This window comes from Cebidichthys violaceus, unplaced genomic scaffold (assembly GCF_023349555.1).
Source record: "Cebidichthys violaceus isolate CVI_PGR_0920_01 unplaced genomic scaffold, fCebVio1.0.p SCAF_16, whole genome shotgun sequence".
Classification (NCBI taxonomy): domain Eukaryota; kingdom Metazoa; phylum Chordata; class Actinopteri; order Perciformes; family Stichaeidae; genus Cebidichthys; species Cebidichthys violaceus.
The window spans coordinates 8,720,389-8,744,233 of record NW_027176329.1 but is presented as its reverse complement, the minus strand read 5'-3'; the positions used below and the strand labels follow the sequence as shown (position 1 = coordinate 8,744,233).

At 42.3% G+C, this 23,845-nt stretch overlaps 1 protein-coding gene across 3 annotated transcripts; it reads left to right on the top strand.

Moving 5' to 3' along the window:
* The first annotated feature begins 2,641 nt into the window (after positions 1-2,641).
* igf2bp3 (insulin-like growth factor 2 mRNA binding protein 3) lies at positions 2,642-23,648 on the top strand. 3 transcript variants are annotated; one of them, XM_068711026.1, is made up of 16 exons: positions 2,642-3,148; positions 4,110-4,170; positions 9,746-9,794; positions 13,573-13,624; positions 13,871-13,934; positions 14,693-14,971; positions 16,554-16,688; positions 17,140-17,262; positions 17,456-17,591; positions 18,226-18,357; positions 18,552-18,606; positions 19,440-19,585; positions 19,727-19,804; positions 20,072-20,203; positions 20,319-20,432; positions 20,623-23,648. In XM_068711026.1, the coding sequence occupies exons 1-16, from the start codon at positions 2,974-2,976 to the stop codon at positions 20,722-20,724; spliced, it is 1,833 nt and encodes a 610-aa protein (XP_068567127.1). In that variant the 5' UTR covers positions 2,642-2,973; the 3' UTR covers positions 20,725-23,648. The 3 variants fall into 3 exon arrangements, with proteins under 3 accessions (XP_068567127.1, XP_068567126.1, XP_068567125.1); XM_068711025.1 differs by lacking the exon at positions 18,552-18,606 and having other exon boundaries at positions 19,466-19,585; XM_068711024.1 differs by lacking the exon at positions 18,552-18,606 and having other exon boundaries at positions 19,463-19,585.
* The last annotated feature ends 197 nt before the right edge of the window (positions 23,649-23,845 follow it).

The window sequence follows — 23,845 nt, the reverse complement described above, 5'->3', positions numbered from 1 at the left end:
TTCGTGAAAAGTTGAGAAGAGTTCTAAAAAAAGTGCCGCAGATATGGCCACTTGCTTGCGTTTCGATAGATCTTTATGGCTTATGACAAAAAAGCCAGCAGAGGAAACACGGGGAGAAAATGCATAATTGGCGCGCTGATTCATATAGAATAGTCGAGCCCGAGGAGCCAATGAATGGACGCGTTGAGGCCGTGCCAGCAGCACTAGTACGGAGCGGGGCTGCAGCCCTCTGATTGGACAGCGTCCCCGACCAATCAGAGGGCTTTGTGTGTTTGCTCAGCAAGCAGGGGAGTAAACCCACTGAGACAGCCATGGCCCCAGCCCGAGCTAGTGACTGAAGGGCCCACTAAACCAACAGTCCCTTTGTAACCTGCTTTATACGAGCATGCACACCTAGGCCCACTCGTTAGCAAACACTGCAGGGACATAGTAGGCTGCTATCGTTTCAGCTCAAAGCACAGCTCTTTGCACTGGCAATTGCAGGGCTACAGTGGAGGTTACACCACATCTTATTTTATTTTTTCAAACTCCATCTGTTTAGAGGCTAAAATACTTAGCAAATGGTATATGATATGTAGGTTGCAATGGAAAACGTACATTTAAAGGAAAATTAACAAGCTAATGCTATTAATTAACTTTTTTTTAGAATAGTTTGTGTTGTTACTTTCTGGCAACAATTAATGCTCAGTTTTTTATTTGACATTCATTACTCATATAGGACAACTCATAATTATTGGAATTAAATTATGCCAATATGTATCCATGCTCACACATGATCCAGAAAAAAACTGTCTAATGGACGATACACCGATCTGAAATGATAGAGGCTACTGTCACACCTGCCGTGTATTGAGCACACCTAAACAATTGTGTAGCCTATGCCTTCGGTCTGGAGATTTTGGGATTGAACTTTAACTTTAGTCTTATGAATATGCTAAATATAGATAAACCCAGTGGCCAGTATATTAGGTACACACATCTTAGACTGTTGCAGCCTGATACAACAATTATGCAATAAATTCAACCTACATGAAGTTGTTCATGTTTCGTTTTTTGTTAAAACTGTTTAAGAGAAGTATTGATTCAACTTAATTGTCTTATTTTCAGCTATTTACAGTGCCCTTGAATTATACCACGTTACACTGAGTACAGTGTGCTAAGTGTTGCTAATGTTTTGTCCACCTTAGAATACATGTTAGAAACACCACTCAGTATCACACAATGCAGAACACAGCTTCCAAAATGTATATAAAGTTGAATCAAAATCTCTCTAACCAAACAATATCTGAACATTATGACCTTCATGAGGGTAGAATTTATTGCAGGACTGTTGTAATACTGCATTGAATCGATAGATAGATAGATAGATAGATAGATAGATAGATAGATAGATAGATAGATAGATAGATAGAAATAAATTCATTGTTTCACTGTTGTCCTGTACAAATCCATTGTCAGAATTGACCTATTGATAAGCATGTGTACATTTTCATTTTGCTCTGAAAGCATACAGACCTTCCCATCAACAGGTATGGTTTCAGTTACACCCTAGTCCTGTAAATACGGCCAGTGTGACGCAGAGTGACCTATGTGCGTATACTATCGGCCTTTGGCTGACTGACAAAATATCTTAATGGCAGTTGCGTTATATTTAAGACGTGGATTCCACACGCGATTCACTTGGGGTTGTGCGTTACATAGGACGCTAGGGGCACTTTAGTGTAGGAGACCCCTCCCTCTCTGAGAGAATGCAGATCCATACCGGAGGTATAGCAGAGAGGGAACTCGCCATGTGCATTCGGTCCACATGGCCAACGCCTCCTCGTAGTGCCAAACGGTCTGAAAGTTGGAAAAAACAAGTGGCGTGGCACCACTCATCTCGCCCAAAGACTCCCCCTCAATATAATGATGTGTGGCCACTGGCAAATCGGGCCTGCTGTTGGACTTTGAGTCGTGGATCAGAGAAGGCATGGCTCCACTCTAACTTGGGAAGATGGATGCCGTCATGTGGATAGTAGTACGTGTCACTCCCTTCGCTTACGCAAAAGGCCCGGGGAGCGGCGCAGGGCACTCTCATAGTCAAATTTCTTAAAATTAAATGTGCAATTTAACAATATAGTGCAACACCATTTATGAATGGCCCCTCCTCCTGTGTCATCAGCACAGCGCACTTTACACGACCGTGAGCACAAGCCCCCGCAATATCAGCGTCGTTCCTGCTATGGGCGTGCGTTTAGCGCACTGTCGTTTTACTATTCCTCAACCGACCAATGAGAGTCAAGGCTTTGCAGAGAAAGGCATACGAATGTGATTCTAGTAAAGATACACTGGGTTCTCACGGAATCCCTTTACGCACATAGCTCGCCAGATTTTTCCCAACACCAATCCACTCTTCCCCTTCTTTTTTTATCCACTCCCCTCTGCTGTCCCCACCCCAGATTCCCGTGCAATTTTCCCCAATCCCAAACACTTAATTGAGCAATTGGGATTCCTCACGTGTGGGCTGATTTGTAGTTTGAACACGTGGCCCATTCAAAAAAAAAAAAGAAAACGCCGGAATAGCGGAGGATTTTTTTTTCAACCCCTTCTTCTTCTTATTCTAGGCTCCAGACTTAGAGGCGGGCGCCAGCCTTACCGTGTGTGACATACTCTGTCTCTTTGCCAAAGGGGTTTGGAGGAAGACACAAAGTAGTTTCTCCTCCTTTTCACCCAGCCCGCCATCGTTTGGAGACACGAGATTAATAATTGAGCATTTATTTATTGCGCGATAGAGACAGACGGGCGAGGGGAGAGCGAACGAAGTGAGGCTGCCAGTTTAAATCTATCTGTGGCTTGAACGACCGGGAAGCACGCCACAGCCGCTCCGTAATAGTAACGGTGATTTGGGCTACTCCAAAAACACTGCACATCCGCGAGAGCAACTAACTATCTCTCCCTCAGCGTGAAGATTGTCCCTCTTTTTCGGCGCAGAACATGAATAAGCTATACATTGGCAACGTGAGCGCTGAGGCGAGCGAGGAGGACTTCGAAGTTATCTTTGAGCAGTGGAATATTCCGCACATTAATCCGGCTCTCGTCAAAAATGGCTATGCGTTTATGGATTGCCTGGACGAGAAAGCTGCAATGAAGGCCATCGATCTTCTTTCAGGTGAGAACATTTTTTGAAGCCAAAAGTGCCAATTGGAAAGACGCACGAACTGCTGCAATTGTGTGAAGATTGCCTTCACTTTAGTCCTGTAGTGTGTGTGTGTGTGTGTGTGTGTGAGAGGGGGGGTGTAACCAAGCGTCTCTTTCTCTCACACAACCTTTACTTGGCCTTTTGACACTGTGCGCTCACACACAAAAAAAAGCTGCCACTGGGTTTGAGTGAAATTGTGCTCTTGTAATTTCCGTAAGTGTGGCTTGATAAAATGGTCGAGTAAACACAATCACGAGGATGAGAGATACCAAGGGCTTTTCCCGATACGTGCCGTTCAGGGCAGCGAGGCGCACGGGCTGTGGACGCCGCTGTGCGAACGCCGTTAATGTGAACCTCATTGTGTGCTTCATCACACGGCCCACTTTGGGCAACATATGGGAGCAGAGACCGTGTGTGCGTTGCTGCTTTTACCAGCTTCAATTTGAACTTACACTCTTAAGCAGGTTTCAAACTATAAGGCCTCCTCCGCTGGCCACAACTCCCTTACGTTGTGAAGCCATTTTCGCCCATGCTGACACACCAGGTGGTTTAATTGTGTTGGTCAAATGTAGGCCAACTAACTGAGCCACACGTTAATTTGTGTTTTTGTATAGTATCCACCTCGTCTCATGTTTTGTTAAATCAAAGCTAGGCCTGCTCGTGACCGGACTCGTAAAAAAAATAGTTTAGCTCGTTTTATTTTACGTATTGTGCTAGTGCCTGTGTGCTCGTGCGTGGCTCGCACAATTTCTGCAATAGTAGTATGACAATAAGCTGCAAATATCCAGGACGTTGCAATGTGTACATATGTGCCTGTTAAGGTTTTTTGGCCCCTGCACGAAATAAGTCGTAAACACTGACCCTAAATGGCAGAGAAGGAGGTCAAATGATTCAATGACACTAATAGTTGTTTTTTTGTTATTTTTTTAAGGTAAAGTTGAACTTCATGGGAAAGTTCTCGAAGTGGAGCACTCGGTCCCTAAACGTCAAAGGTAGGTTGAGTTTTATTTTATATATATTTATATAGGCCAGTGCTTCTTGGTTCAACTAGTGGGAGCTGCTGTTTTTTATTCCTCTAACCATTTTTCTTTAAGTGGCTTTTAATTTTTACCAAGTGATATTTGCCGGAAATGTATTTTCATGTTGTAATTCAGTATTTGGGTTAAATGAGGTGTCCTTTTCTTCTTCTTCCGAATGCTCTGGGGGTCAAATGAAAGGGGCGTATGGTGGTGGAGCCTACTCCCTCCTCTCGCCATGACTGTAGGGTGCTGCTCCTTAAACCGTAGTACATTTGGGTTTAGCCAGCGAATGCCTGTACTTTTTCGCTCGCCCACCCACTAGTGTTTTTTTGTTTTTTTTGGTATACATATAGTAAAATATCTGAGCTCCAACTTCAGAGGCGATTAGTAAAAGCCCGAGTGTGCTGTTTTGAAATGAGTGCAGGCTGGATTCGAGGCGCACAGGCCTTGTGGAGTCGTCCATTTGAGAAGGATCTGCCCGTTATTCTCCCTGCCTGCCCTGCGCTTCCGCCCTCCTCTGCACATTGTGCTGCTGTTGCATGAGATGGACTCCCACACGCGAGTGGAATGGGCGGTTTGGGGCCCAAATCACGAAAAAAAACCTTAGTTTCAGTGTTGGACCCCCGTAGCCACCCAGTCGCTCGTCTGTGCGAATGACACCCCACACTGTAAACATTTTGTAACGCATACGTAATTCTGTGCAGAGGACGTAAAATGCCGGAGCTTTTTTTGGCATTGTGTGCGTATTTTTTGGTGGTGACGCAATTCGGTCATAATTAATCCGTCTCTTAAATTGAATTAAAATGACTCTGGCTTGGTAATTGGTGTAATGGTTTCTAATAAGCACAACACGTAATATGCTCGGTTTAACCTCCTCTTTTAAAAAAAGTTTGATTGAATGATCTGTTTTACGCCAAATACATATAAAAAGCAGAAATACGAGATGAAACGTGAAGGCTTTTATGCGATTATACGTGACATAAATGATAGAAAAGTGCGTAGAGTTGAAAAGGGATCAAGCAGGGAATTTCTGACGCCTTTACGTGAAATGTATTTTCCACCTGGACATCACGCCAAGTTGGGGGGGGGGGGGGGGGTTCAAATCTTGAGACGTCCCTCCAAATTTTCCTCATCAGGAAAAAAAAATGGCGAGGTTGCTCTGTCTTTTTAGTGCAGCCTGCTGTGGTGGCTATGGCAGCAACAGAGTCGAGTTTCAGCCACACTTAAAACAAGTAAAACGTGCCCTCCCTTTACAACGTGGGACATGGCAGTAGTCAATGGGAACAGTATACTGAGTATAGGCTGCACACACACACCTAGGCCCCTCTTTTGCATTTCGACCTGCAAATATCAACTGGGGGCTCAGCCAATCACCGTGGCATAACCTATGAACCCATCAGCAAGGGGAAGTGCTACAGCAGACGCAGATCAAGGCAGGATGGCTACAGTTTGGTGGACATGAAGATAGAAATGTGAAGGATGACATGTAGTGTGGTGATTCACGTTGGGCAAAATAGATCATGTAATCAAACGATCCAGATGTACATTCCTCTGAATTAGTTTTGGATGTGGCCAATAACGTATAGTTGCATAAGATGTTAACTATAAACCATCTTCTGCGTTCAGTAACAACAATAAAATAAAATGATTAAATAAATGTGTTGTCCACAGATGCATTGTATTTAGTTATTAAAACGTTCAGCTATCTTATGGACATTTACATTTCACTGCCAGCTTCTGAAACGTTTGTGCCTTTTTTTTAATTTATTTTTTAAAATCTGGCATGTAAATATGACACCCACTCGTTCTTGACAACATTTTGAGCTTTATTTTTTTCCTAAGAATGCATGTTGATTGTGCAATATGAAACCGAGTATTAATTAGAATCTTACAGGTGTATTTATATTTCAGTTAAAACGGCTATATTTTACTCAATTGACAGATCTCCTTGAAATGGCAATTATATTTTCACCTTTGACCCAGCTTTTTACAAAAATGTATTGAATTGCTTGTTAGTGCTACTGGGTCATGTTTAATTTTGCCAAAAGATACTAATGAGTGTTTATGTTTTTTATATTTCACTCCAAATATTTTATGTAGTCCTTAATTGTAAGCCAAACTGAGTTTCAGTGGTGTCATTATTGTGCACACTCTGACTTGACATCCTGCATCAGATGATGCTCCTTTTTATTGGATAAATTAATCCAAAAATAAATGTAGCTTGCCCATCCCCACGTGAACATGTGCAGAGGGAAATAAAAGTGTGTGTGTGTGTGTGTGTGTGTGTGTGTGTGTGTGTGTGTGTGTGTGTGTGTGTGTGTGTGTGTGTGTGTGTGTGTGTGTGTGTGTGTGTGTGTGTGTGTGTGTGCCGGACATTAAACATACTTTGTTCATAGGTGCTTCCTGCTAACTTGGATAACATGCATAGCATAACATTTGTTTTCAGTAAGTGGTGTAACGTTTCTTTTTATATATATTTTTTTCTTTTCTTCTAAACAACAAAAAAAAAAAAAACTCAAACTGAGACATTGGTGTAGATCGTATCAGTGCTGTTTGTAGACCCCTGTCTCGTATTACAAGAATTCTGGGTCATTGGGTCACTGTGGGGCCCCACCTGCAAAAACTGGGTTTTGGGACGGAGACTTGGGGTGCCAGAGAATTATGAATGTGGCCCCTTGTTTTACCAGACTACGATCCTTAACTCTCCATCCTGCAAGGCTCAAATCAGAATTACACTGCAGTTTTTAATCTCTTCAATGTATAAACATTGTATTTTGTGTAGCTGGGAGGTAGACACAAATGTGTATTGGTGTTTGCAGAAGTTGTGTAATTTGTTACTGATAGTCAACAAATGTAAATGTTGAAGTTAGCTTATGTGTGCACGTAAGGCCTGTCAGAGGGTGGCAAAATCCAGTCTGTGTAGAGTTTAGTCATTCAGAACCTCCTGCATACGGAACAGTCAATGGATGGGCGTTGAGTTCAGTTCTCGTGTGTCCCACACCGTCCCTGATGGTGTTGACTGAGTCAGTGACGATATATGATTAAGAAATGGAGGTGAATACAGGTGTAGTCTCAAGCTGCTTGGCTTGTAAATCCTCCTGGGTATTAATGGGTGCGTGATGTCCACGGTGCAGGCCCGTAGGTCTCAGCTGGGTGGCGAATGTGTAGAATGTTTTTTCTTTATTTTTATTTTTAAAAAGTAAATAAGGAGCCCGGCCTCCTCCAGGCCATCACATGACGGGCCAACCCCAGTCACTCCTGGCACTCCCCTCCTTCCCCCTCCCACTTTTAACCTCGCTCTACATGTTCCTGTCAGTGGACTTGTCCGTGTCCATGGCAACAGGGCCCCACCCCCACAGGGCAGAGAGGGCCCTTGTTACCCTTGCCTGAAACAGGGCTACACACACACACACACACACACACACACACACACACACACACACACACACACACACACACACACACACACACACACACACACACACACACACACACACACACACCTCCCCCCCTCCCCAAATCAAAGGCTTGGACTAGGGAATGTATACCAACCCCCACCCCACCCAATACCCTGGCTGACTTCTGTGTGTGGAGCTATAGGTTAATCCGACTGGAAGTGCTTGGTGCATTTGCACATTTCGCATGGCGTTCCCACCGCAATGCAGAGCATACAGAATGTGTGGGGAGAGGGGGCCGGATCAGCCAGGAATGGCACTGTGGGCCGGAAAGGGCTGGAATTCCTCTTGAAAGTTATTTGGGAATTTTCTTTACAATTTGGCCATTTAGAATTAAGAGTTTCCCAATGTCTCAAAATTAGATGTATAGTTGAGCTGCTTTAGCTTGATTCTGGTTGTGGTGGCTAAGCTGAGGAATTTCAACTACCGCGGCCCTTGTTGCACATGTGCAGTACGTTTTTACTGCGTAGATGAGCTTGTGTGTACTTTAAAAAAATGTAATAAGAAAATCTTTTTGTTTCTTGAATTTGAAGTGCAAAATGTGAGTTTATAAATGCTGCATGTTGTATGGTGTTCTCTTCTACACAGCAGATTAAAAAACAACCACCAGCAGTGGGGCCGTTTGTACAAGTGGATGAGCCGCATTTCCACGTCTTTTAACAGCTCAGTGGAGCTTGAAGAAGAGAACAAGCTGTGTGTGTAGTATCACTCTATACCGTAACGTTTTTACACAGAAGATGGGAAATAATGTGTAAACACAGTATAGCTTAAATTAGCTGCACATGTATCGGGTATGTGAGCGTAAGGCTGGTGTGGAAATGGGTTGGTTTGGGGGGGTGGGGGGGGGTCAGGGATTGTGATTCCACATTGTGTGAGCGTGTTCACGCTCCAGCTCCTGGCCATGTGTACATTTTGTTCCTTTAGATCTGTGCGTATCAACAAGGCGGTGAACTTTGGAGTGGCCTGCACTTTTCTCACATTTTAGACAACGTCCGCACGCATGCGGACACTTGCGAAACTCTGTGACTCATTGATCCACAAGTTTCATTGTCTGCGTGACCTCCACTCACAGCCAGTACACCCATGCTGCTGTACACAACGTGCAACTAAATTTGGGGACCTTTTCAAGCTAAAAAGGATGAATTGGGAATTTCTGTCCCTGTTGTTTCTGGTGCTTGAGCACAGCAGCACCATTGTGACGGCTAGTCTCCGCTTGCTTCTGCTGTATGCACTCGGTCTATGAACAAGCACGCAATTTAGATTCTCCCCATTTAGTGTGACGCGGCTAGTGGAGTTTCCCTTTTTGGGTTCCGTTGGGCACCTTCAGCACCACTCCCTCCCACCCTCTGTTTTTGATACAACAGCTGGATGCTCCTGGTGAAGTGTCTATTTTAGTTGGGGGGGGGGGGGGGAGTGGGCCTGAACCTTGCAGTGGTTGAATCCTCATTACGCAATGCTACAGGACACGCACTCGCCTCGAACTGTGTTTACAAGACATTCAGATGCATCCTCACCTTTCCAATCAGTTTTTTTTTTTTTCTCTCCCTCTGCGCTCCCCTTGATGCTACTTCTTTCTGCCACTTCACAATCCTGCTTCTATTCCCCATCTCGTTCTTCGCACTCTCTGTGACACAATTGGTGATTTGGGAAAAAGGGCATGGTGCGTTTTAGGGCTAATTTTAATTTTGAGCGCCCACAACTCAATTTAGGCCACCCAGTGGTGATTCCAAATCACCCCTTTGCCTGCTTTTTCTCCATCACTTTCTCCCACGGTTTTCCTCTGGGTGTCTCCATGCACCTGCTGGGTTGTGAATAAAATTAAAGCAGAAGTTATATCTGCAGCCTCTCCACCCTGGTCGCTCTCTCTCTGTCTCGCTAGATGGTGGAGAGAATGAAGACCTACTGTGTTTGTTTTTTTTGTTGTTTTTTTAATTAACGTTTTGTGTCATTGTACTCTTGGTATTGTCAGCAACTAACTGTCTCTCTCTCGCCCCTCTTCTCTCCCATCGTTATTCCCATCTTCCTTCAATTTTTTTTCTCTCCCTCTTCCTCTATCCACCCCCCACCCTTTTCCTTCCTTGTTCTCTCTCCAGGAGCTGTAAGCTGCAGATCAGGAACATCCCGCCTCACATGCAGTGGGAGGTGAGTGCTAACAGGCTGCTAACTGCTTCCAGGGCGGGGTACCAATTGGGCAGCCCAAGCGGGCTCTCATTTAGTGGCCTCTGGAGTCACCTCGCCTCCCTTTTGGGTTTCAATTGAGCATGTGCTTCATGATCCGGTTTGAACACGGCTACAAGCCCAAGCCAGTAACGCACTTAGGACCAGGGGATGGATCTGTGATTGGTAGAACAGAAAGTATTGCAAATATCATTAGTAATCGGTGGTGAAGATTTTAAGGTTGAATTTTTATAATTTAGCTGCACAGAAACTTGTGGAAGCCGGGATAGGTGGTCACAGTTTGCTAAACAAGGACAATGGAAGATTTTAAAGAGTAAGGTCTCCATGTGGTTTAGCTGGGTGAGGCATGCACATGCCACACAATGTGTTTTTCTTGAAAGAAAGAAAAAAAGATGAACCATGTTTGTTTTTTTTGTCATGTGAGGCTGGCCAGCCCAAGTCTGATAATCCTTATATGGTTTATGGGATATTTATAAAAAATGTAATCTACCTCAATTTGAGGTAGATTTGTTTGTGTGCTTAATTAACAAAATTAGTCTGGAAATGAAGACATTTAAAAAAATAAAATAATTAAGAGGTACATATTTGAGTTTCCTTGACATGTAGAGAGGGTGGAGAAAATAAAATCAGCACCTGTATAATTGAGGGCAATGCATGCACTCACTGACCATGCAATAAAAAAGTGACCAAAGAAATTCATAGTCAATTAAAACTGAGTTTCTCCACAGAGCATCACACAAGAGTACCACTTTAAATCTTGTGCTTACCAGAGATGTGCTCATAAGTTTATGGGGAAAAAACATAGCATTATTAATTGACTTAAGAAATCTTGGTTGACTAAGACTAAAGCGACAGATTAGTCGACTAATCAAGGGGTGGCAGCTAAATGTTTGAAGCTTTAAAAAAAAGTTTTGATTCTGTAAAGATTCAACTGTATGCCAATTTAAGGATTAAGGAGTTCATGGTGTCCAAGAATATATTAAAAGGCATTTTTTATGGTAAAACTAACAATTACAGAATCCTTTACTTCAAATTACTGTATACTCCTGACACTGTTAACTAAAATACGACGAAGCATACACCCTACAGAAGTACTTGTACAATTTTAATGAGATACAGTACAATAATTCAGAATAATCAGTTTTAAATATGCCCATTGTGTTGTCTGCTAGCTAAACTCATATGCAGGAGGTCATACATAAAGAGAAAAAAATAAAAACAACTATTCCAACACACGCAACTGCACAAATGATTTGCCTTGATCTTGGATTAAGCTTGGAACTGACCCTTGGTATTTTAGGCTAAAATACACCCACATATTGTCTGACAAATTCATTAGAAAAACGTGTCTGAATTGATGAAGCAAAACTGTCATCGGCTGCATTAGCAGAACTCGGATGAGTTCATTGGATGTTCTCATGTCAGGTTTCTACAGAGGATTTAAAGTGAGTTGAAGCAGTAAAGGTCTGTGTTGAGATTTCAGTCCTGGTTGGTTTTAATTTTCTGTTTGATTTAAAACCAAATAATTGTGTTTAGAGCAGTCTTAAGTCTTTTTGTTGATGTATGAGCTTCAAGTTTTCAGAATTATGTGCATACAGTGGAGAAAGCTGTAATGCAACATTTTTTTTTTTTTGTTGCCATGAATGTCACCACTGACGCACAGTTCGTAATACTACAAATATATACAAAGAGCAATACTTTCATCAGTGGCCTTATATCGCTATTGTTACCTCTTTCTGAGATGGTGACTTCACATTTATTTAAATGAAAACCTTTTGAGATTGCCTCTTAAAATCTTAAATGCAATCTACTTATTTTCTATTACATTAAGGGTTAACGGGCAAAAAGATGTCACGTAAAAATGAATATCAGAAATTATGAGCTGTAATATGGTCAGATTTCAAGGCCACTGCCTGATGGAAAGAAAGTGAGTGTTGAGCAACATTGGTGTGTGTCTCTGTGCATTGCATGTCTCTCTTCCTCTGCATGTGATAAGCGTTTAATTTAAAAATGTTTGGTATTCAATGTCGGCTACACATTCTACTCTGATTACACACTAATCTGCTGGCCACACGTAATTTATCTGGACTTTAGTTTCAACATTTTTAAAGTTGTATGACACATTTGACTGTAGCTTATTAATTATTGTTTCAAATCATGTGTCAAACTCAAGATCTCATTGTTGACCTCCATCTCATGTGGCAGTAACACAGCTTTACGTGACTAGTTTTTTTTTTTTTTCCTCTTCCATCTGCAGAGGTTTAGCTCAGACAACGTGTGCCTGTAGCTTTGTTCAGTTTTTAATTTTCTGCTCCATAAAGACTATGGAAGGCTAATGAGAATTTTGTTAAAATGTTTCAATATTCTAAATGGCAAAGTTAACACATGGCTTTAGATTTCAGCCTGATTCACTCGGTGTGATCAAATGGCTGCGGACAGACTCAGTGTTTTTGTAATGGTGGGCTCGCTTTGCCTACGCACGTCCCTCAACTGCAGCTCCAGATCCACCCATGTTCCTAGTATGTAGCGAGCGAGCGAGCTGTTGGCTTTCTCAAAAGGTGACATGGAGGTTTCTCTCCCCCAGAGGGGGGGGAGGGGTTAGGAGAATGGAGTAACATAGTAGAATGGGCTCTTTTGCTACGAAGGCCTTGTATGTATCTTATCAGGTAGATAAGACAATGGGTCCTGGTGTGCGTAGCCCTACAGCATTAGAATAGTGTTGAGCATAGTAGTGTGTTTCACAAGCTGTAGTGGGTGGGTGGGCCTGGACTGCTTCCCCTTCCCTTCCATGTGCGCTGATTCACAGAATGTGTAGCATGAACTCGCACCCCTCCCCCCAGCCACTGCTTCCTGCTGGAATGCACCCCACCCTTTCCTGAATGGCCTGGATTCCCATTGGCTGTGCTTGGTAGACAGTCAGGCGAGGCATCCAGCCAGCAGCCAGCAACTCTTTGGCTTCAGGGAACTCGTATCGAGCGCAGAAGCAGCCAACGACGGGGAGCAGAGATGGCAGGGAGGCGGGATGTCGCATGGTTGGTGGGTTGGTGGAGTGGGGAGTGGGGGGGGGGGGGCAGGGACGCCTACTCATTGGCTAGAAAGTGGGGTTGAGCTCTTGGGGGTGTGGCCTTGGATTTGACTGACCATGGTCGGATGTCTTAGCTTAGTTTAGAACCCTCGCTCCCCCTCTCGCCCACATTTTGATCACATCTATGAATTGAAATCCCGTGGTCTCTAGATATGGGCAGGTGGCCAGCTTGGTGTGGCTTTCTTTTGAATGTGTTTTTAATAAAGCAAAAAAATTGTTTTAAAAAATATATATTTGTAATACTTTTGTAAAAGCATCTTTTTTTTGACATGGTTAAAAAAATCTATGCATATTGTTTGAATAGCGGGCTGCTTATAAATCTTAACATTTAATGTGTTTTTTTTAATTATTATTTTTTTAGAAAGGGTTGTTTTACTATGAATAATGAGTACTTTTAAAAAGATGTCATAAAACTCAATCGGCACCATGCAAGTTACCGGAGGGGAGAGTCATAATTTGAGGTAGACAGGCTTTTACAAGAAGGTAGCAAATGTATCCATGTAACTCAACATTAAACTCTGGGGTTCAGAGTTAATGGCCTGTGTCCTGGTCGTGAGCTGGGCTGGTTCCTACAAATGAGCTTCTGCTCACGAACAGGTTCTGGTCAAAGGCCTTCAAGGGCTCTGGATAACCGTGGCTTTTCTTTCTCTCTCCCAGGTTTTGGATGGTATGCTTGCTCAGTATGGTGCAGTAGAGAGCTGTGAACAAGGTAGAAAAATACCTCTTTATTTTGCTTAAAATGTAATTCCACCACCTTGCTTCAACTCGCCTTTTTTATACTGCATTCAGAATTTGTGTGACATGCTTTAGTAAAACTACAAGTACTTGTATAATGCATCATTGCAATTTCTGAAGTATTTATTGTTACTGTGTAACCATGTAAAAGTAGCCCATGTTGGTAGATTGTGTCAGTGCCATTGAATGTGTCGATTGACTCTGCTGTGTTCTCCCACAGTAAACACTGACACAGAGACTGCAGTAGTCAACGTTCGATATGGAGCCAAGGACCAGGCCAAGCTGTGAGTACACACGCACATGCAGTGTATTCACATCATTAACCTCCAGCTCATCTGTCTTGATGTTTTTTGACATGGATCTGCTCATTTTTTTTTTTTTTTTTACTTTAGCTAGCATTCTCTGTTGGAAATTACATCAAGCTCCTCTGTCTGGTGTTCTTACAGTGCACCTGATTTCATCTTTTCAAAAAACACTCAAGTTTAATTTGACATGCAGTGATGACAGGGAGGGGGGGAGGGGTGTATGTGCTAGAGAGGGTGTGGTTGGGGGGGGGGGGTTAAATTAGCCATCTGGTGCCCCCTGGTGTACATGAATCACACTACAATGTTTTCTGCACGAATGGTTGTAGGATTCTCAGGCATAATTGATTGTTTCACTACAAATTCTTGAGGCAGGCTTGTATGAAGTGTGAATGCTATCTTGAGGGTGAATTTCTCGCAGCTCACGAGAACTGATGTTTTGCCGATGCCCTTCAGTATGTTGGGCTTGTAAGGACTTCTTAATTCCTCGTGCCAATCATTTGAGACATGAACTGTTTCAATTTAGACCTAAGCCCCTTGATTTTGGCCCCACTGCTTGGATTCTACCATTGATAAGGAAAGGATCCAACCTGACGCTTTGTGGATTCCAGAAATTAGTTTGGCCATTCAGAGCATTTCCCGTCATGATTAACGTCTAAAAGCCTTCCTGTGTTGTTAAATCATACCTGCACAGAGTCTATCCAGAGTTTTCTAGACTGACATCTCTGTATTCTCCACAGGGCACTGGAGAAGCTGAACGAATCTATGATGGAGAACTATGCCTTGAAAGTGTCGTTTATCCCAGATGAGCTGGCGGCACTGGAGGGTCCTTCAACGGGGGGCAGGAGAGGCTATAACGCCCGTGGAACCTCTCGCTCCGGCTCTCCAAGTCTGGGCGCCCGGCCCAAATTGCAGTCGGACATCCCGCTGCGCCTACTGGTTCCCACGCAGTTTGTAGGGGCAATTATTGGCAAGGAAGGTGCCACCATTCGCAACATCACCAAACAGACCCACTCAAAGTATGTACACAGAGGTCAGGAATTATACGAAACCAGTCAGCTGTGTCCTTTCCTTTTTCTGTACCGTTGACTTTCAGGGTTACAGTAGGCTGATTTTTAAATTGTCTTTCCTATTCTCCTACTTGGATAAAGGTAGTGTCTGTGGGGGGAAAAAAGCACTGTGGAGAAATGCCATGCTTGTCAAAATTCAAAAGTGTCTAAAAGCTGAACCCAGGTGTTGGAAACCAAATTTCCAGGTTCATAATGACATCTAATAAGAGACTGTGCATTTATAGTATAGAACTGTGTAATGTAAGGCAGTTCTTATCTGACATTATTGCCAAAAACAATAATACACATGCCTTTATTGTATTTGCTACTGTTGACAGTCTGACAATCCCTGCTGTGTTAGTAACCCCTGAACTCTTAACCAGCATGTATTTGTCTGGTTTTCTGAAATTCTGCCAGTAAAGAATAGGCCAAACGCTCAGTTCCTCTATATCCGGTATAGGTTCTGCATTGTCCTTGTGACCAATTCAAGTAGCATGACACTATTTTATCCCGTCAAATGTATAACATTGGATGAAATTGTGCAATATTTGAAATTCTCCTCCTGCTGCCTTGCCTCAACTGTTTTTCACTGCATGGCATCAGATCTTTTGCAAATAGTCAATACTTCTTTATTCAAGCTATTTCCCACAGGCCCTGAAACTGCAGTTATTAAGCCACAATCTAGACAGCTAATGAACAATTACAGGCCCATATCAAACCTCCCATTTTTCAATAAAATAATTGAAAAGACACCCACTTGGCCCTAAACAATTGTTTTGTTGTAGTTATAATTTTGACCACTGAGACTGCTCTTGTTCAATGACATTCACCGAAAAGTTTCAGTCTAAGTATCATTTGACCTAATTGCTGCATTCAACACACTCAATCACAACATTACTAGATAGACTGGAAAACTGATTCAAACCAGTTTAGTACTCTGCCTATTTGAAGGACAGGGACTATTTTGTATCTATCAGTCATTGCACATCTGAGCATTAAAAAATATGATGTGGAGTTCTCCAGGGCTCCATTCTTGGGCCTCTTCTGTTCATTTACAACCTCCCACTAGTGCAGATTATGGAAAATGACAATATCACACAGATTTTATAACCATCTCAACAGGTGACTGTGGTGCTATTCAAGCCCTGAGTTAGTGCAATGATTATTTAACCGGGGAACATGTTGGCACCTCTGAAGATGAAACGGAAGTAATTGTTTTTGGACCCAAAGAAGAATGATTTTAAGAATCGGTGCGCACCTTTTTAATTGCAAACATTAAAGACTACAAACCTGGCCGGACAATCTTGCTGTAGTCATAGAACGTAGCTGCTAGAGTCCTAACTTTGACCAGGAGAACGGTTAACTTATAGGTTAACTGATTCTATTTAAGTTTATCTTACTTTTTTATTCAAATACTTTTGAATTCAATTTGGGAGTCTTTTTTTATTTTTATTTTTGTATATATCTCGTCTTAATTCCTTCCTGTCTTCTGATTTATCTTGCGTTGTTATTGATATGTTCTATACAAATAATTCTCTCGCCTTTACTCCAGGATTGACATCCATAGGAAAGAAAATGCAGGTGCAGCAGAGAAGCCTATCACAATTCACTCCACTCCTGAAGGTTGTTCGAACGCTTGTACAACAATCATGGAGATCATGCAGAAGGAAGCCCTCGACACAAAGTTGTGAGTTTGCCCCCAAACCAAATGAGAGGGACTATTTGCCTTAGTTCAACCTAATTCTTAGTATTTGTGTGTCGCCTATAAAGTTGTGAAAGACCATAAGCGGGTTTGGTTACACACTTGGCCCACCCTTTCTATTTATGTAATTCATTTTGTCTATTGAAATTCCAAAGCTCTTTCTTAAAATGCCATCAGTAATTTTTCCATGTTACAATGGAGTCAAAAAATTATTGTTATGCATGTTTTGAAATAGTAATGTAGGCATGATGTGGTGCACAGCTGTCTGTGACATAATTGACAGATGTGGATGGATGGATTGCAGGTTGCACAGCCTGTGTATAGAACGTGAAAGAAATGTCCGTAAGATACTGTAGATAAAACCGACATTTGTAGGAGCGGTCCGACCTGAATGTTGTAGGAGCATTAAACTAAACAATCCATCTGTCTTGTGCAGCACTGAGGAGATCCCACTGAAGATACTTGCACACAACAACTTTGTAGGAAGGTTAATTGGAAAGGAAGGGCGCAACCTGAAGAAAATCGAGCAGGACACGGAGACCAAGATCACAATCTCAGCGTAAGACTCTTTGATGCACTCATAGTTCACCGATGGCTCTTTTTATTGACTCTATTTGTGGTCTGTGCGGCCCATTCATAAAAGTGCCACTTACCAAAGCATATATTACATTAAAGACGCATGTCATGCCATCAGAATTTAGTCTGACGCCATTGTTCTCATGGCACTTCTCCCCCTCCATTTTTATTTTCAGTCTCCAGGACTTGACTATGTACAACCCAGAGCGGACCATCACAGTGAAGGGCACCATCGAGGCATGTGCAAGAGCCGAGGACGAGCTGATGAAGAAGATCAGGGAATCGTATGAGAGTGACATGGCTGCTATGAATGTAAGCATTTTTATTTGACAAGGAAAAATTATAATTATTCAAATGGTTGTCTGTTTTTCATTATTTTATAATGGAAAACTGCCACCAAGAAATTGCTTTAAAAGTTAAGTAGACGGTCTGCTCCAGTAGATGATTACTGTCACTAAGTAAATGCATGTATAATACATAGAAACAGAAGCCAGATCACAGAAAAAACTATTTTAGGAAGAAAATCAGCAAATAGTCTTTTTAACATGCACAACAGTGATCTGGAAATATTGCTGCCACAGCAGCCCTTTTCTATCCTGAATCAATTTCATACAACTACAAAACAGAAACAATAGTTTTTCTGGGGGCTTATATTTGTGTCAACCAGGTTTCTGTAAATGCCGAAAGCTGATAAAAAAGCAAAACAACTTTCAAACTTTCTACAAAGTTCTGATTGGGGACTACAATTCCTTTTTCAACTGTCAGAATTGAGTTTACGGTGACCGCTGTCAATTAGGAGGTTGAGAGTACTGCACCTGGGGACATTTTTTAATTTCTTATCTGAAGTCCTCACTTGTGTGTTTTAAAGAAAAATACAAATATAATGGATTAGTTGTGTTGACACAACCTATAATGTGTTAATGGAAATGTTCTCATTTCACTCCAGCTCCAGTCCAACCTGATTCCAGGCTTGAATCTGAACGCTTTGGGTTTGTTCCCCAGTGGAGCACCAGGCATGGGTCACTCCATGTCCAGCATCCCTCCTCCGGGAGCCCACGGTGGATGCTCGTCATATGGGGTAAGTGACGGCCTCCTTGTCGCATACAGTACGGTGGTTTGCCCCATACGCCACCCTCTCAAACCCAGGACTGGCTGTGTTTTTCCATTTTAAACTCTGTTCTGCAACTCTTGGGTCAGGGTAGTGAAAACTACAATTAATTTAAAAACATTTAGTCTTTAGCAACTCGGCTTCATGTTTCTTTTTTCCTTTAGTGCAGTCCTTATTGGGGTGAGGGGCCATTTTGGGCCTCTATGCTGTCGGCGAGCAGCCAGCCCCTTGCTGTAAGTCACCCATCCCAAAGTGCTTTGCACGGCTTGTGGCTGCTCGCTGCGGGATTAGGGCAGCGAAGTTCTTCTCCAGCTGCCCCTTAATCTTTGACCTTTTTTTTTTTTTTTTGGAAGGCCCTAGTCTTTGTGCGTGTGGAAACTTAAATCCTCGAGGGCAACATTAGTGTGGCTACTAGTCATACTTAAGATCCCCAGATGGTTTACAGTGTTATTTCTGCAAAAATTGCTGCATTAGAATTATGTTTTTGCAAGGGTAATGTTTTTCAAACGGCACTAAAAGCCCTTCTCCAGATTTGGAGGCTGCCAAAGCAAGTTATTAGTGTACCTTCAGCTGACATGTTGACTGAAATGTTGGGCTTGATCCAAAATCATCAGTGCTACTTGTTGTCCCTTCCAGAGCTCGAGTCAATCTCACACACTAAAACGCAAGTGATGTGGTGGAGCATTTTGCAACAAGGTATCTGTAAATAGTCTTCTCTGATGAAAAACATGGATTCCATATCCAAATGCCACTTTCAACCTGGTTCTTTTTCAGATGGAATTACTAGTCATGCCTGTGGAATACTATGTTTTATGTACAAAAACATTTAGTAACTGGATTCTCAGTTTCGTTTTGAGCGGTAGAACGGATTCAAAACTCTATGGTGTTGGAACATACAATATGCTCTCTTTCAGAAATTCCTACTAGAGCATGAGCTCCAATGTAGCTTAAAGAATTGGAACAGCTTTTGCTTGATCCACTGTCTGCACTTGCGCATAGGTGGCTGAAGCAAGTAGTCCGCAGTTACTGTCTGTGAGAACTCCTGGTCACAGTAGCACTAAGTGTTTACTCCCAGCAGGGACACCCGGAGTCGGAGACGGTTCACCTGTTCATACCTGCTCTTGCGGTCGGAGCCATCATTGGAAAACAGGGTCAACACATCAAGCAGCTGTCACACTTTGCCGGAGCCTCAATCAAGGTGAGTGACAGACAGGAAGTGAAGTTTGAAATCTCAACGATAGTGTCGATGCTGGCTGTCTACGTGCTGTCCCTGCCTTGACTGATCGTTTGCTGGTTGCGTTTTTTTTTAATCGTTTTATTTCATACTGCCCTCTTTCAGATTGCCCCTGCAGAAGAGGTGGGTGCTAAACCACTTAGGGTGGTGATCATCGTTGGACCACCAGAGGCTCAGTTTAAGGTGTTGTACCTCTTCAGTTGTATAAACGCCCAAAACACTGTTTTAGAAATAAAAGGGAGCCACTTAGGTAATCTTAATGGTAGCAGTTGTTTAGCAGCTCTTGGACTTATTTTGCGCTCAGAATATTCTTTTATTTTTGACTTTTATTTGTATGTTATTGACTCTTCCACTATGGAAATATTTTTCTTGGGCTTTTTTTTCTGGAAAAATTGTCCCATTTCTTAAGTGAACCGTGATTAATCTACATTTTTACCTGTTTGGCTGCAGGCTCAGTGTCGCATCTTTGGCAAGCTGAAAGAAGAGAATTTCTTTGGACCCAAAGAAGAGGTGAAGCTGGAGGCTCACATCAAGGTTCCTTCCTTTGCTGCTGGACGAGTCATCGGGAAAGGTGGAAAAACGGTAAAAAGGACACCCAACTTGAAGTTTGTTCGAACAAATGACAAATGAATAATTAAACAGTGGTGTTTACGATCCAAGTTAGTTGTAACTTTTCTATTATCTCTTGTGGCTGCAGGTAAACGAGCTGCAGAACCTGACCTGTGCAGAGGTGGTGGTGCCCAGGGACCAGACACCTGATGAGAATGACCAGGTTATAGTCAAGATCAGTGGACACTTCTTTGCATGCCAGGTGGGTTTTATCTAAAGGAATTAAAGCTGTATGGTCTGGTTCTCCAGAGGCATATAAGAAGTTGTCTTTCTTGATGTATTGATCATAAGACATCACTTGAGGATATCATGATCAGATCCTTTTTTAAAGGACTCTTTATTTGACTACTCTTCACTGTGATCTGGTCTTAACATGTTATCATGTCATCTAGCTGGCTCAGAGAAAGATCCAGGAGATCCTGGCCCAGGTGAAGAGGCAGCAGCAGCCTAAACCCACATCTGGAGCCCAACCTCCCCAGCCCCGCAGGAAGTAAAGCTCCAGCAGACCTGGAGGAATGGTGACTGAATCTGCCAGAAGACTCGACGGATGGACAGATGCAGCAGAGTCCAGGAGGAGAAGAGGAAGACAAGGAGTCGTAAAGCTCATCTCAGGGGTCACAGGTTATCAGAACCCAACCAAACATCCACCCCTTCTTGTCCAACTTGATGAACTTTAAAGTGTGGCTAAAAAAGGCCTCTAAACCTCCACCCACCTCAGCTCTGTACATCTCTGAGAAAGTACTTCTGAGGGCTCCCAACAACGTCACCTGCCCTCACATGTACGCACCACTCGACCGCTCTCCTCCTCCCCCCACGGGTGTGTTGAATTATTATTATTTTTTTTTTTTGGTCCTCTTTTTACACTAGAATCACAAAGAAGTAAGGATCCCCCTCCTATCGCCTCATTGGTGTGGTACTTCAAACCTGACAGGATGTTTTGGTTGACTTCAGATTTTTTCTTTTTCTTTTTCTTTTTTTTCTTTTAGTGTTTAATTGGTTGATGAAGCTTTTTCATGAGTTTTCTGTGGAAAGAAAAAGGCATTGCTATCAAGGTCCTGGTTGGACCAACAGAGGTTTATTTTGGGGGAGGGTTGGCTCTAATTGGGTGGGCCATGTTTAGGTGAAAGATTCTTGTTTCAGGACAGGACCCCTGAAAGGGTGGATTATATTGGGCGTCCTGCCCTTGTAATGATAGTGGCATTTTATAAATTTGGATGCATTTTATAGATAGACCTATATACATAGATGAATATATATTTAGAGGTGAGGGCAGCGCCATGACTGAAACGGTGCCGAACTGCTGCTGCCCAGGAAAACCAATTTAATATGCATTTTACTTAACTACCTCAGGATCTAGTACCTCAGAAGAGAAAAGAAAATGATTATATATATGAAAAAAATGTTCCTTTCTTTTTTTATTTTGCTTTTGTGGTATTTTGTATACTTTATAAAGCTGATAGTCTTTGAACATTTTTATTTTTTTAAGAAAATTTAAAATTTGGTCAGCTGCCAACTGACCTTGCCTTCAACTCTGGTGCTTTAGGTGGCATTGTTCATGTGTATGTGTGACTTAAGATGACCCTGTACATAAAGTCTATTTGTACATAGAAGCCCCGGAGCAAGAGTTGGCGCCCCCTCAGCTGGCGGCTGACAGGAGTATCGAGAGAAAATCACCTCAGTTTTTCCCCTGAGGGTCCACCATTTTCTGAAAATAAGTACAAAACATCGAAGACATGCAAATAATGCCAACCGTACATAATTACAGCAATGCCATTTAGTTTTGGGATTGACATTATTGGTAATGGTACTTTAATTTGTCAAAAGTCCTTTTTGCCTTCCTAGGAGGGCCGTGATCAGGGCAGTGCAGTGTGGACCGTAAAGGTCTCCTCTCTAGCTGCCCTTCAGTCAGCAGAGCATCTTTTTTTTTTTTTTTTTTTTGTCTGTTCTGTTCCCAGGCCATCTGCCGCCTTCTTGACGATGGTGTCTTAGCAAGGTCCAAGCCCGACTAGGTTTATTTTCATAGATACAAGCTTTGTCAGTTCGGAGTGGCCCTTGTAGCCAGGCCATTAAGTCAATGTTAACGTCGTTCACTGCATGGTGAGGGTAGGGGGAGTCACACTGATAGACACATAACTTTTCTTTTTCTTTTTTCTTTTTTCTTTTTTGCGCTATAAGTAAATGATTTAAACAAGACATTCTCTGTCACCCACAAATGTAACTTGATGTTCCAATTTGTTGTTCAAACAGGGAAAATAGCCAGAAAAGGCCCAAAAAATACTGAATGAACCCTGACTGGGGAGGGGGGGTGGTGTAAGGAAAGAGGAAAGGAATCCAAAACGTAAATATACAATTTATTTCATTTGTCTCTTCATGCCGAATGTAAATATGTTGATTGTGGCAAAAGTCGAGTGTATCCATGCTTCCACAGTAGAACGCCGTCTACCTCAGCTGAGGGGGTGGGGGGTTGTTGAGGCACCCCACCCTGCCCCCACTGAGCGCCAGCCCGCATTGATACCTCAGTCCCCCGAACATTTCTTTCTACACTGGCGCGCCATCCTAACACCGCGCTTAACTGAGGGGGCACAAGTGATACTTAAAAATATCCCCGACACCTCCTAAATCCCTGCTTCCTTCCTGCCAAACCACCCTCTCCACCCCTTTCCCCTCCGCAGTTTGTTTTGATCTACCTCTTTAGACACGTATTTGAAGTAGAGGCATTCTTCTATTTGTTAGAATTTAGCCCCCCACCCCCACAAACCCTTCTTTATGGCTCCCCATGCTTACCCAGATATGAATGAAAACTTAAACTAAAATCATGTACTCTTTAGACTTGAGAGAATAATCAAAAGTGATCAAAAATATTTTCTTTTGCCAGTGTTTATGTACTCTTTTTGGCTCAATTGAAATCCTCAACCGATAATTATTTCTTTCTGCTTTCTATTTTTGGTGGTGTGGCTTACATGTATTTGAACTTTTGCTTGTTTTTTTTTGTGAAAAAGGTCAAATCACGTGTTTGATTTTGCATTCAATAGTTAAAACAAGAAAATACAGTTTAAAAAAAAAAAAGAAAAAAAGAAAAAAAAAAGGCCTGCCTTTTTTTGTTGCAGATTTGAAAGACTTCAAAATAGATACAAGTCCTGTCTTTTTTTCCCTTTTTGTCTTTCACAGATGCTACACTCACTTGCTGATTCAGTAGCTTTTTCTTCTGTTAGCATTTCTTGGCTGTGTAACGTGGGAAATCTTGGTATGAGCCAGATATGAGGGACTGGGGTCTCTGAGTTTTTTGGAAAAGTGATCTAATTTCAGCATGATATTCCCTTCACCCTCTCTCGGCAACCATGCTTATGCCCCTTCACCTCCCCATCACACACAGCTCCACTTGTCAAATGCCTCTGAATAAAACAAAAAAATAAAATAATTTGTGGTGTTTGTACCTTTTTTTTTTTTTTTTTTTTTTTTTTTTTCTTTTCTTTTTTTAATAAAGAAATGACTGATAAAGTCAGTTATTTATTCACAGTTTATGGAACAGATCCGGAAGACTGTGCTCGATCAACGATAGAACCAGAAATTGCACAATAACTGAATTATTTATATTGTAACCCGCTTGGATTGGTT

What these genes read in the sequence shown, in the direction of transcription:
- igf2bp3 (XM_068711026.1), top strand. Translation starts at nt 2,974, where the DNA reads ATGAATAAGCTATACATTGGCAACGTGAGCGCTGAGGCGAGCGAGGAG. An exon ending in CTCTATGCTGTCGGCGAGCA is followed by an intron (nt 18,607 to 19,439) that starts GCCAGCCCCTTG and finishes TCCTGGTCACAG; the next exon opens with TAGCACTAAGTGTTTACTCC. An exon ending in TCGGGAAAGGTGGAAAAACG is followed by an intron (nt 20,204 to 20,318) that starts GTAAAAAGGACA and finishes TTGTGGCTGCAG; the next exon opens with GTAAACGAGCTGCAGAACCT.